The following is a 14,633-nucleotide window of genomic DNA, read 5'->3' on the forward strand; positions in this document are numbered from 1 at the left end:
GTGTGTGTGTGTGTGTGTGTGTGTGTGTGTGTGTGTGTGTGTGTGTGTGTGTGTGTGTGTGTGTGTGTGTGTGTGTGTGTGTGTGTGTGTGTGTGTGTGTGTGTGTGTGTGTGTGTGTGTGTGTGTGTGTGTGTGTGTGTGTGTGTGTGTGTGTGTGTGTGTGTGTGTGTGTGTGTGTGTGCGTGTGTGTGTGTGTGTGTGCATGGCCTGGGGCTAGTGGAGCAGCAGGCTGGTAGGATAGGACTCGTCTTTGACCAGTCATCATAGCTCTGGCCACTCGTATACTCTGTAGTCTCTCCCTGCCCGCATAAGATGGAGAGAGACCTTCCTTACTTCCTTAGAGCTGGGCGCCATGTTGCTGCCTCCAGAAATACCATCCAAGAGTATCTGGATTCTGGATCAAATTCGGAGTCATTCTAATCCCTCTCCTCTACCAAAGCAACAAAAAAAACTGTTCTTCTCCTATACATTATGATGATTTAGGGATGTAATTTGACAGGGTTGACCTACTAGAGAGTACAAAACAGGATCAGATCGAGTCGTTGTGTTCAGAGAGGAAGAAAATGTTCCAGGTGACAGGTGTTTAACGTTGTTGTGTACCTGTGTTTATGCATGCTGTGTGTGTGTACTGCTTTATCTCCTAAGTGTTATACAAGTTGACTGCAGGTATTTACTTAAGTGTAACAAAAAAAAGTAGCTACATTCCGTGGCTATTTCCAAGTACCCCGGTATATGGTAATAACGGTATACTGCCCAAGCCTAGTACACAGCCTAGTAAGGTCACACTCACACATACACAAACTATGTGTTAGCATCTTCTGTATTCGGACTGTACATTAGTTGGAGACTTATCTCCCTCACCAACTTCAAACATCTGCTATCTGAGCAGCTAACCGATCGCTGCAGCTGTACATAGTCTATCGGTAAATAGCCCACCCAATTTGACCTACCTCATCCCAATACTGTTTTTATTTATTTACTTTTCTGCTCTTTTGCACACCAATATCTCTACCTGTACTTGACCATCTGATCATTTATCACTCCAGTGTTAATCTGCAAAACTGTAATTATTCGCCTACCTCCTCATGCCTTTTGCACACAATGAATATAGACTCTCTTTTTTTCTACTGTGTTATTGACTTGTTAATTGTTTACTCCATGTGTAACTCTGTTGTCTGTTCACACTGCTATGCTTTATCTTGGCCAAGTCGCAGTTGCAAATGAGAACTTGTTCTCAACTAGCCTACCTGGTTAAATAAAGGTGAAATTAAAAAAAATTGGTCATAACGTGGTGCTAATATATTCGTATGTGTTTTTGACCTTCACCTGTGGGATCGTCTGAAGGAGTTGCTGAGGAGGTATTTCTGTCGGTAATAAAGCCCTTTTTTGTGGAAAAACTCATTCTGATTGGCTGGGCCTGGCTGCCAAGTGGGTGCCCACCCTCAGCAACTCATGGGTGGGCCTTCCAGGCGTTGGCTGCACCAGTGCCCAGTCATGTGAAATCCATAGATCAGGGCCTAATTCATTTTATTTAAAGTCACTGATTCACTTATGAACGGTAACTCAGTAAAATCTTTGAAGATTTTGAATTTATATTTTGATTCAGTATAATATTGCAAAAAATGTGTCAAAGAATAATCCTGAATACAAAGCATTATGTTTGAGGCAAATCCAACACATTACATCTCTCAGTGCTACTCTTAATATTTTCAAGCATACTGGTGGCTGAATCATGTTCTGGGTATGCTTGTCTTTTGCAAGTTTTTCAGGATAGAAAGAAAAGGAATACAGCTAAGCACAGGCAACGAGGAAAACCTGGTTCAATTTGCCTTCCAACAGAGACTGGAAGAAAAATCCACCTTTCAGCAGGACAATAACCTAAAAAAAGATATATACTCGAGTTACTTACCAAGATGAAATTGAATGACTGGCTGAGTTTTGACTTACATCTACGGCAATATTTGAAATTGGCTGTCTAGCAATGATCAACAACCAACTTGAGAGCTTGAATTAAAAAAATAATAATGGGCAAATATTTTCCAATCCAGGTGTGCAAAGCTCTTAGATACTTACCAAGACTCACAGCTGTAATCGCTGCCAAAGGTGATTGTATTGACTCAGGGATTTGAATACTCTAATCAAAAATTTGACATGAGTATGTTGTGTAGATCGTCGATTAAAAAAAATGAAAACATTTTTTTAATCCATTCTAATCCCACTTTGTAACACAACAACAAAATCTGTGTGAATACTCTCTGAAGGCACTGTGTATCCTTCAGTGTGTGTACCTGTGCTTATGAATTCATAAATGTGTTTCTGCATTGTGTATGTACACGTGTGTGTGTGTGTGTGTGTGTGTGTGTGGTGTCATGGTAGGCTGTAACCCTGAGGCTTGATCTCAGCAGGTGCCTAGGGGTCAACGCGACCCCCCTCTGGGATTTGTGCTCTGCAGGGTCCATGGTCCAAAGATTTCCTTCAGATAAGGCGCAGCATGAGAGCGAGGGAGAAGAGAGGAAATGAAGATAGTGGTGGAAGGGGAGAGAGAAAGAGAAGGATGTGGATGGAAGAGAGAGAGAGACCCCTGTACTGTATAATGTCAGTACAGGAGATAGCGAGGCCGGCAGCTAAGTGCTTTTGTCCCTGTTTTATCCTCTGAGCCGAAAGGTCCCGGATAAAAAGGCTGGAGCTGCAGAACAGTCTGTCATTCTTTCTCCCAGGCCTGTGGTTACACTGGCCACCTGCAGAGAGGAAGGAGGGAGGGAAAAAAAATTGAAAAACCGAAAGGGAAGGTTACGGTGACAGAGAGATGTGCAATTTGAGGTTGACCTGACCTCGTTTTCAAACACTTTCATTTTCCAACCCAGTCAGTAAAATGGTTCTGCTTTTCAAGGTGACGTTATTGGGTTAACTCCCTATAGGCCGCACGTGTCGCGCAGCTGAGAGTCGAGCGGAGACGAACGGATTTGGTTCAGCCAATCAGTCGTCCTGATGAGCCATTCCCATCTAGCTAGTTTATTCTTGTGTTCCGAAGTTGGGACTTGGAAGAGTGTTCAGAATCATTCCGTTTGAGTAATTGTACATTTTTACAATATTTGTACTTTAGCGGTCACCATGGCCTGATATTGGATACACTATCTAGCTACTTCTCCTTACTGCTGGACAGCAGTGCTTGGCAAGAGAGAGCGAGGATCACTGTGCCCCATGTTGCCAGCTTGCAGTGCAAACTCTCCCAATTGTGTAGTTTAACCTTCTGCTGTATCACAGTGACATCCAGATGGTTATTACCACTATTACAAGCTATTTCTCATGTAGGCTCCTATCCTACTCCAAATCAAATGAAGTGGGATGGAACAAATTGGACTCGTTAACTACCACCGGCGACTTGGGCAACTGTTGCCCGGTGGGAAGCAACTCATGTCGGCAAGCATCTCAATACAACACCGTTGCACTGGCTTGTCGTAACGTTTATAGGGACAACCCCCTTTTTTCAATTTTCACCTAAATGATATACCCAAATCTAACTTGACTGTAGCTCAGGACCTGAAGCAAGGATATGCATATTCTTGGTACCATTTGAAAGGAAACACTTTGAAGTTTGTGGAAATGTGAATTGAATGTAGGAGAACTTCTGGTAGAAGTAAATACAAAGAAAAACTACTTTTTTTTCTCTAACACCATCTTTGAAATGCAGCAGAAAGGTCCTGTTCCAGCCATCACTCTGGTTGTAATTCCGATGGTGTCCACAAGATGGCAGCAGTGTGTGTGCAAAGTTTGACGGATAACTTGAAATATGACATTTAGCTTGAAGTCACTCAGGTACATTTGGGCAAATCGTGAAGGAGACATTTGCATTCATATTACATTTGTCTGCAAAAAAATCGTAATCTGTATACTTGGACTTTGATTTAGCTTCTCCAGTATTAGTAGCCATATTTTAAGTTCAACATTTGCAAAACAACCAGTTTTCATAACTGAATATTCTTATAATTTTTGTCCAAAATGAAAAGGCATGCTGTCGTACAAGGTTAGTAGCTACATTTTACGACAGATACATGGTTTCCGGATACTCCCATAAAGCCCAGCTCATTGGCTATCTAGCTAGCTTTGTTTGACCCCGATTTGATGCTTATTTGACAAAGTTAGCCGTTCAAGTGAAGAACGCCGTGTCATCGGCGTGCCATGAATGCGTCGCTCTCTGACCAAATATGGTGTTCTATAGGATATACTACACCCCTAATGATATAGTGAAGTCTGGTTACGTTCTGAGATCTCTGAGGAATACATACGAACGCGATTTGACTGGTTGAAACAACGTTTAGGGTGAGATTTTCAGATTCCTTTCTTTGCAAATTGAGCAAGTGGAAATACAAAATCCATCGTGCATGCTATATGGACCTTTTTTAGGATATGAAAAAGGATTTTATCTAACAAAACGACACTTCATGTTATCTCTGGAACGATAAATCAGAGCAAGATTTCAGAATGTAAGAACACATTTCACCTTCAGAGGTGAATTTATCAAACCTATCACTGTGAGAAAAGTGTTTTGTTGTTAGGAGCTCTCAAACAATAGCATGGATTTTTTTTGCAGTTATAGCTACTGTTAATTGGACAGTGCAGTTATACGATCAAGAATTTAAGCTTTCATCCGATATAAGACACCTATGTACCGACATTTTGTTGTTTCCCTTAAACCTGTGATGGATGAGTCCTTCCCAGCTAGTTAGCTGGCAACAGCATGGCGCTAGTTAAAAGGTATATAAAAAGATGCCGATCCCTAACTAATTGGCATGTCACGGTGATATCCAGATGGTGACCAACACTTCAAGTTATTTCTTCCTCTCCCATTGAAATAAACATGGCTTTTTTATATACCTTTTAACTAGTGCCATGCTGTTGCCAGCTAACTAGCTGGGAAGGACTCATCCATTCGTCTCCACACGACCCTCAGCTGCGCGAATTACGTCATCAATTTGGGCACCAGTCGTGTCGGTATAGCCTCTCTCCTCTCAGAGATGTCTTTCAGTCTCTGAATGATGATGTCATTCACAGCTAGTTATTAGAATAATTGGATTGGTCGAAACTAGAGTAACAATGTTTACCGTACTAACTGCAATTTAATTAAACAGACACACATTATCAGCTAGGCCGACTTCTTAATAAGCAACACCAGTGCACACTATTATTTATTTAAAAAAATCTAATTCCATATTTTTTTTCCTTGCTCTAGCCTTGAGAATGAATAAAGTGATTTTATTTATTTATTTATTTTATTTTTCCCCCCCAATTTGGAATTATTAGATTTGGCCATGTGTCCATTTAAATGCATAGCCTCGGAAAACCAAAAACAATTTCCAGTGGAAGAGAGCAACAGCAGCCTGCTTCATGTAGAACACTAGAATTTTTCTATTTCAATGATTAAGATAACATCACCAATTTCAAAAAGAGGTCCACAGTAATGTGGCCCTGAAAGGGGAAAAATACAGTTTTGCCAATAGGGGGGGAGAATTTTTTTTAAATAATAATTGAAACTACACTTTACTATAAAAATGTTAATGTTCAATCCGCCTACAGAGGGTAATTCAGCCGCTTATAGAGGGGAGAGGGATACAAAGAGAGATACAGAGAGAGAAAGAGAAGAGCAAGCGAGGAAGCTGTTGAAGGAAGAGAAGGAGAGGGGAGAGCCTGTGGTGTAAGAGGGAACACTCAGACGTATAGACACCTTAAACAGATACAGCTCTTCACCTTCAGGCATCCATATTTATAACCCAGCAGGACAGCAGCTTCTACAGATAATGGACATTTCATTTACTGCAGAGTGTGAAGTCAGTGAAGTGCTTTTAAAGACATGATGCTTGTGTGGTTGGCATGTGTGGGTGACTGGCCTACTGTGTTTTGTGTTGCTGAATGATTGTATTGGTCTTCGGGTATGTGTTTTGGGTCTTGACCCAAAGCCTCTTTCTCTAGAGATGCATCTCTAGGCCTGCTCTCTACCTCTCTCTTACCCTCCCTCCCATCTGCCTTCTCCTCCCTTCTCTCTATTGTTTAATTTCTCGGTCTGATTGAGATAATATCGCGTCGCTAACAGTCATGGCCGCCGGCGGCCTTCCCATTGGCCATCGGTCGGAGGGTTAGGGTCAGGGGTCAGGCGGGCGTTATCTGGCCAATCGCAGCCGCCCCGCAGATCTGCCTTCCCAGTCATCTGAGGTTTTAGATAAACTGCTCTGCTGTCTGCCGCCCGCCGCAGGGCAGCCGCGAAAAACACGCAGATTATCCGATAATTTCATAAAAGGACAGGCCGGGTCAGCTATGCAGACAGGCGTGGGGGACACTGCGGAAAAAAGGAGAAAAGAATGGAGAGAGAGAGGAGAGGAAAACAGTGAAGAGAAGTTGTGTTGACATTGCTGTGGTCTTTATAGATAGATTACATATTTTTGTAGGGTTCTTATCATTTGAATGCGACACGTGACATATTCCTGTGTGTCAACTGTCCCAGTCATTGTGATGCACGCAGCATACAGATGTTTTCTCCTAATTTGACCAGTTTCTCAAAGCAGGAGAATCATCCTGCTGCAACAGGACATGTTAATTATTACGTGGATTATAATACATTTACATTTTTTGTAAGAGGTTGATGCCGTTTTCGTTTGGTCAAGTCTGAAATCATAAAGTGGCACTTCCGAACTTTAGAAGCCTTTTTAAAACCTTGAACACACGACAAGTTTGCAGTTGCAGGGAAATTCTTTGCGACAACAGAGTGATTTAAGATGGTACACCTGTATATGTCGTGACCATATTGCATATGCCACCTTACTGAATAAGTATCCTTTACTAGTATGATACTATAAACTATTACAATACAGTGTTGTTCCTGGGGGGAGCATATTACATGTGAATACACCACCATACATAGCCAACCATAAATCGTTTTGTGTGAGGAAGCATATTGCCTGTGACACCTTGTTACATTACCACACTATTCCACCCACCATCATTAGGCCTATAGCTGTGTTGCGGTGGGGGAGCATATTGCCTGTGACACCTTGTTATGTTAACAGGCTATCACACAGGCTATTACAGCACAATAGAGTGCCTCAGTGGGGAGTGTATTTAATGTGACACGCAGGCAGGCAGGCTGTATGCATACTGTAATGAGTCCGGTCCCAGAGGACTGTCGCTGCTTAACCTTCGCAACCCCTTCGCTAATTACTGATCCAACTGCTACTGCAGCTGAGGGAAGGGAGGGAGGGAGGGAGGAGGAAGGGAGAGGGGAAGAGAGGGAAATAAGGAGGAGAGCAGGTAACCCCCAGTTTGGTGATCAGTGATATTAATGAAGGAAGGAATACCCATTACTAGACTTGAGGAAAGATCAGTACTGTTATTGGAAGATAGATTTATAATATAAATATGGGCTCGGCTACCCGAGGGGAGGAGTGTTAGGCTACCAGATGCCTGATAAATAGTTGTGGTATATAGCCTAGCTCTTATCCATGTACTGGAGCAGTACTGTGTGCTCTCGTCCTTTGTTCTAGCCATGTGTTTCCACGTGTGTGCCAAATTCCTGTGGAGTGTGTGTGTGCGCGCGCACCTTCTATTGGTTGTGTTTAGTCATGGGTTTTCCCCAACTGCAGTTAAGCAGGTCAGAAGGTACATTTGAAGTCATTTAAACTCAACCACTCCAAATTTCTTGTTAACAAACTATAGTTTTGGCAAGTCGGTCAGGACATCTACTTTGTGCAGTTATAGCCTTGCAGACCTTCGGCATTCTGTTGTCAATTTGTTGAGGTAATCTGAAGAGATTTCACCCCATGCTTCCTGAAGCACCTCCCACAAGTTTGATTGGCTTGATGGGCACTTCTTACGGTCAAGCTGCTCCCACAATAGCTCAATAGGGTTGAGATCCTGTTAGCATGCTGGCCACTCCATTATAGACAGAATACCAGTTGACTGCTTCTTCCCTAAATAGTTTGGAGCTGTGCTTTGGGTCATTGTCCTGTTGTAGGAGGAAATTGGTTCCAATTAAGCGCCGTCCACCGGGTATGGCACGGCGTTGCAAAATGGAGTGATAATCTTCCTACTTCAAGATCCCTTTTACCCTGTACAAATCTCCCACTTTACCAGCACCAAAGCACCCCCAGACCATCACATTGCCTCCACCATGCTTAACAGATGGCGTCAAGCACTTCTCCAGCATCTTTTCATTTTTTCTGCGTCTCACGAATATTCTTCTTTGTGATCCAAACACCTCAAACTTAGATTTGTTTGTCTATAACACTTTATTTTTTCAAATCTGTTGAGTGTCTGGGTTATTTTGCCCACCTAAATCTTTTCTTTTTACTTGCCAGTCTGAGATATGGCTTTTTCTTTCAAATCTGCCTAGAAGGCCAACATCCCAGTCACCTCTTCACTGTTGACGTTGAGACCATTTTCGATGCCCTGGCTGAGGGAAGGAGGTTCTCACCCAAGATTTGACGGTACATGGCCCCGTCCATCGTCCCTTTAATGCGGTGAAGTTGTCCTGTCCCCTTAGCAGAAAAGACCCCCAAAGCATAATGTTTCCACCTCCATGTTTGACGTTGGGGATGGTGTTCTTGGTGTCATAGGCAGTATTTCTTCTCTTCCAAACACGGCGAGTTAAGTTGATGCCAAATAGCTCCAGTTTGGTCTCATCTGACCACAACACTTTCATCCAGTTGTGCTCTGAATCATTCAGATGTTCATTGGCAAACTTCAGACGGGCATGTATATGTGCTTTCTTGAGCAGGGGAACCTTCCGGGCGCTGCAGGATTTCAGTCCTTCACGGCGAAGTGTGTTACCAATGGTTTTCCTGGTGACTATGGTCCCAGCTGCCTTGAGATCATTGACGAGATCCTCCCGTGTAGTTCTGGGCTGATTCCTCACCCTTCTCATGATCATTGCAACTCCATCTTGCATGGAGCCCCAGGCCGAGGGAGATTGACAGTTATTTTGTGTTTCTTCCATTTGCGAATAATCGCACCAACTTTTGTCACCTTCTCACCAAGCTGCTTGGTGATGGTCTTGTAGCCCATTCCAGCCTTGTGTAAGTCTACAATCTTGTCCCTGACATCCTTGGAGAGCTCTTTGGTCTTGGCCATGGTGGAGAGTTTGGAATCTGATTGATTGCTTCTGTGGACAGGTGTCTTTTATACAGGTAACAAGATGAGATTAGGAGCACTCCCTTTCTGAGTGTGTTCCTAATCTCAGCTCGTTACCTGTATGAAAGACATGTGGGAGCCAGAAATTTTTGTTGTTGGTATTCTGTCTCTCACTGTTCAAATAAACCTACTATTAAAATTATAGACTGATAATTTCTTTGTCAGTGGGCAAACGTACAAAATCAGCAGGGGATCAAATATTTTTTTCCCTCACTGTATTTAATGAAGCTGCCAGTTGAGGACTTGTGAGGTTTCTGTTTCAGATCACTTTTAGGTTATGTTAATGGTCACAAAATGTGCTTTTCTTTCAAAAACGAGCAGATTTCTAAGTGACTCCAGACATTTGAACGGTCGTGTATATGGATGGGTTTCCCCCATCTGTATGGGAGAAGGTGACTCGTCGGACTCAGGCGTGCCAGGAGTGCCCACTTTTTTTCCCTGGCATTGCCACCTGTCATCTGGCACAGGTGGTACAGCTCACCTGGCACCGCAGGGCAGAAACAGACCCTGGCCTCTCGCCCGTGTCTGTCTCTGCCCGCTCCGCTGCCTGTTTTATGCCCGCTCACCGCCTGTTTGGCTGGCTGTGTCCACTCCTGTCGCCATCCTGACTGACACACACATACACACACCTGTGATGACTGGCACACAGGGCAGAATCCCAGATAGCCAGCCCAACACCAACACACCTCTAGACTTGTAATATATCATCCAACTCTCACTGGATGTCACAAGGTATTGGTGCTGTTTGTGTATTTGTGTGTGTGTGGTGTGTGTCTGCTCGCATGAATATGTGTACTGTATGTATGCTTCTGTAGTTTGGGGTCATTGCGCTGTGTTTTTTTGCTGCAGTGCCCAGTGTGCTGTCTTTGATGTGAAGGGCTCGATGAGTGAAGACTGGGTGTGATGTGGGCTGGGTGTCATTGACAGTGCAGCTTGGTGAAACTGTGCCCATGTTTGCTCTCTGTCTGTCTGTCTACGGTCCTGTTCCATACATACCTAGAGGGGCCAGAGAGTTTGGCAGAGGCTCACCTTGGCTCCTCCTTGACTTTCAGTGGGCCACCATTTTAGAGAGAGCGGGATTCACTGTTCATTTCAGATTGTTTTACTTCTATTTATTGTTTAAACATATGTTTCCCATTCCAATAAAACCCTTTGACTTAAGTTGAATTGACAGGTGGAGAGAGAGAGAGAAAAAAAGAGCGGGATAGTCATGAAGCCAGTAGGCCAGCCTTGTGTGAGAGAGGCGGATGGAACAGAATTGTAGAGAGATGTCATTGTATTTCTTGCCCATAAGAAGTGGGGGGAGAGGGATACAGCCTGTAACACAGCCTGGTGGCTGTTGTTCCTGCGGCTCCATTAGAAAAGGCCAGTCATGCAGAAAAGCCCTGACTCACTGATTGATAAGGGGCTCAACTATACACAACACACACACATACATACGTGCACACGGACACGCATACACAAACACAGATGGATGCATGCACACAAAAACACACATCCCGGGGGTGCTGCTCCTCTCTAGCTATCTCTCTCTCTCTCCCTCCCTCAGCTCTCTGATCTGTTCATCTCCTTCGACGTGAAACCCCAGGGCGCGGCGTCGCTGGCCCAGGTCCACAAGGCAGTGTTGCATGATGGTAGGACGGTGGCTGTGAAGGTCCAACACCCCAAGGTCCAGACACAGAGCTCCAAGGACATCGTGGTCATGGAGGTAAAGCCTGTTTGTCTGTGTTCAATAACCGTTGACGTATCTTCTGACATATTACCTCATCAATGGTCTCTCCATAATGTCTTTCTCTGGGTCTCCCTGTCTCTCTTTCTGTTTTCTCTCTGTCTCTGTCTCTTTGTCTCTGTGTCTCTTTGTCTCTCTCTCTTTCTCTCTCTCTCTTTCTGTCTCTGTCTCTGTCTCTCGTGTGTATTTGTGTATGCATGCGTGCATGTCTCTGTGCATATATATGTGCCGTGCGTACATGCGTGTTCCCCCTCTAGGTCCTGCTGAACATCGTCCACTGGCTGTTCCCAGACTTTGCCTTCATGTGGCTGGTGGAGGAGGCTAAGAAGAACATGCCTGTAGAGCTGGACTTTCTCAACGAGGGACGCAACGCTGAGAAGGTGGCGGTCATGCTCGCATACTTCCCCTGGCTCAAGGTACACACACACACACGTTGTTACTCTGCTGGAGTATACAGTATATTTTTCCTTGTTGTCTATTTGTCTACTGTCTATTTCCCTATTCTTCTTTTAGCTTCGGTTGAATGTGGCTTGGTGTAACTGTCCAGAGAGCATGATTGATTAAGAGCAGCTACTATCGATCAGTGTGATAGTGAATGTTCGCAGAGAGATATGATGACTGTGTGTTTGTGTGTTTTGGGGAGGTGTGGAGGAAAACAATAGCAACTCTTCTAACGGTTGCGATCATGTTGTCATGCAATTGTGAAACATCCTCCCTTCCTCCATCCCTCTCCCTCTCTCAGGTACCTAAGATCCACTGGGACCTGTCTACCAGGCGGATCCTGACCATGGACTTTGCCGAGGGAGGCCAGGTCAACGACAGAGACTATATGAGGAGGCACAGCATCAACGTCAATGAGGTACGACACCATGGCTGCATTCATTAAGTCACACCGGAGCAGCATTTTTTTAGGGGACGAACAGCGAAAATGAGAGTTTGTTATTTGGCAAATCCATGTAGTCCCTCCCTGTTTGTCTGTTTTCTTCTGTTTGGTGCATATCGAATATTATTATTATTTTTTTATTATATATATTTTTTTTAACCTTTATTCTACTAGGCAAGTCAGGAACAGTGGGTTGACTGCCTTGTTCAGGGGCAGAATGACAGATTTGTACCTTGTCAGCTCGGGGATTCGAACTTGCAACCTTTCGGTTACTAGTCCAACGCTCTAACCACTAGGCTACCCTGCCGCCATGAGCCATATCGTGAGCTAATCCTCACTTCTGTGTATTTCCCTGCATTTTCGTCCTCATTTTGGGAACGTGAGTGAGGCCCACAGTAAAAGGCCAGAATTGACTATTTACTATCGTCAATGCATAACGTTGTCAAACTACTTCAGAGAAAGAAACAGTGCAGAGAGCGAGAACAAATGAAGCTTCCTAGGCTGACGTCTTATACCGCCATCCTTTTCTTCCTCCCTCCCACCCTCTACCCCCCCCCATCACCAGATGAAGAGGGAATTAAAGAAATCTCTTTTTCATATAAAAGACTGTTCTCTGCAGATGGATTACATTTATTCTCGTTTGCCGCCTATTGTCGTGGCAGGGGCTCCGTGTCTGACGGAGTACTGTTTAACTCGGCTGCCGGCTGCATTCAGGCCTGGGCAGCACATATTGGCAGGGGTGCGATACCGATCATTACACCTAGGCACAATGGTGGAACACAAAAGCCATGGGAGTCTGTGGAGAGCTGGCTAATACTGGGGAGGCGTGGTTGGAATCATAGAAGACTGGTTTGATAAATACCGTAGAGTCAGACGTGTGTGTGTGTGTGGGGGGGGGGGGGGGGGATGCACTTGGGAGGGTTTGTGCGTGCACTTTTGTCATCTGTTAACGTGTGTGTTGACCCCTCTGTCTGTTTGTGTTGATCGTTATGCATATGCTTATACGCACCTGTGTGTGTGTGTGTGTGCGTGTGTGTGTGTGTCAGGGATGTGGCTTGTGTGGGCTTTTGACAGAATCAGCAGAGAGACACTAATGGTTTATTGATTGATAATAAAGTGTGCGTTATCACTGAGGTATTTGGCTGGGAGATTGCCGCTCTGCTCTTATTGTTTTTCTGTTACTGTGTGATGTCTTCCTGATAGGAAACAATAATTATCTTTCTTTCCATCTCTCTTGCTCTCTCTTTCTTTCCGTCTCTCTTTAGGTCATTCTCTTCCTCTCCCCACTCTTTGTCTTTTTTAAATGTCTGTGAAAGAATGAGACAGAGAAAGAAAGAGACAGGAAAAGAGGAGATGTGTACATGACTGCTGCCCTCTGCACACTCAAGCCACGGCTGCCAGTCAGGGCTCTAGAGTGCAACCATTTTAATCGCATATGCGCGTAAATATTTTGCTGTGCGACCTGGAATTTTAACTTGAGAGCACCAGTGTGCCTAGAAAAATTTAAGGATTCAAGCTTTACTACCTAAAACATTGTGCACCTAAATTTATTTGGTGCACACGTGCTCCTTGTAAAAATTACAAAAAAGTCAGCATAGAGCCCTGCCAGTATATTACATTGCAACATCATGTTCCGCTGTGGGTGTGTGTTTCCGGGTGTGTGTTTCCGGGTGTGTGTTTCCGGGTGTGTGTTTCCGGGTGTGTGTTTCCGTGTGTTTCAGTGTGTGTGGGTGTGTTTCCGGGTGTGTGTGGACAGGGTTAAAGCTCCATTCCAGTTCACACATGCTGATTATTTGGCTGATGATCTGCTGATTAGTTTCATACATCTCTATTAAAATGAAACGTTTTGCTTACTCTTTATGTATCCAATCAATCATGCCTCAATGTGCCCTCGAAACATGGACACACACAAACACAAACACTTGCACTCACACACCCATATGCACACAGGATTTCAGATGTATATTTCAGTGCTGCACCTACAGCCTCAAAATAAGCCATTACTCTTCATAACAGGTAATTTCATGCCTTGCTTTACAGCAACAGAGAGGATGGGGGAGGGGGAAAGGGGGAGAAAAGAGAGAGGGAGAGACGAGTGAAAACAGGGTAAGAAATTGCAAGGAGGAGAGACACAGTATAGCAAAAGAACAGAGAGAGAGAGGGAGCAGAGATGGTGACACCTTCACTTTTTCCACATTTTGTTATGTTACAGCCTTATTCTAAAATGGATTACACTCTTTATTTCCCTCATCAATCTACACACAATTTCTCATAATGACAAATCAGGTTTTTAAATATCACATTTACATAAGTATTCAGACCCTTTACTCAGTACTTGGATGAAGCACCTTTGGCAGCGATTACAGCCTCGAGTCTTCTTGGGTATGACGCTACAAGATTGGCACACCTGTATTGCACAGCTATTTTCAGGTCTCGGGTACCTTACCCGTTTGTATACATGGCTAGCATAATAAATTATTATTATTTAACGTTCAAACGGCTCTCCTGTGACGTAGGTACGTGCGACATGAGCCTAGTTTCCTGAAACGAGTCACAATTTTATGTGGTTTGAAATACTACCAACTTTTAGGATGCTGATGAAGGTGGCACCTTTACAAGATGGTATCTTCCTGTGCATTCTCGTTTTCTCAAGATGCAAGAAATGCTTAATTCTTCAGGAGTTAATATTGAGGCTGTGTGTGAGGTTATAGACCTTCTGTCAGTGTCCAGATTTCCGTTTCCATTTAACCCATCAGGAACAGTAGTCCGCAGATCCCTTGACTAACTATGCACATATATGCATAGGCCTCTTCTAAGTCCCCATCTTGTGACGGTCTAATTTGT

The 14,633-nt window shown here is 44.0% G+C and overlaps 1 protein-coding gene across 1 annotated transcript in view; it reads left to right on the plus strand.

Annotated features, from left to right (window-relative positions):
• Positions 1-14,633, plus strand: part of adck1 (aarF domain containing kinase 1) — a 171,861-nt gene that overhangs the window by 107,765 nt on the left and 49,463 nt on the right. Inside the window, exons 5-7 of the mRNA XM_021573702.2 lie at positions 10,727-10,885; positions 11,164-11,322; positions 11,649-11,765. Coding sequence (XP_021429377.2) covers positions 10,727-10,885; positions 11,164-11,322; positions 11,649-11,765 — 435 coding nt within the window. The remainder of the gene's footprint in view (positions 1-10,726; positions 10,886-11,163; positions 11,323-11,648; positions 11,766-14,633) is intronic.

The sequence above is a fragment of the Oncorhynchus mykiss genome, chromosome 19, assembly GCF_013265735.2.
Source record: "Oncorhynchus mykiss isolate Arlee chromosome 19, USDA_OmykA_1.1, whole genome shotgun sequence".
Lineage (NCBI taxonomy): Eukaryota > Metazoa > Chordata > Actinopteri > Salmoniformes > Salmonidae > Oncorhynchus > Oncorhynchus mykiss.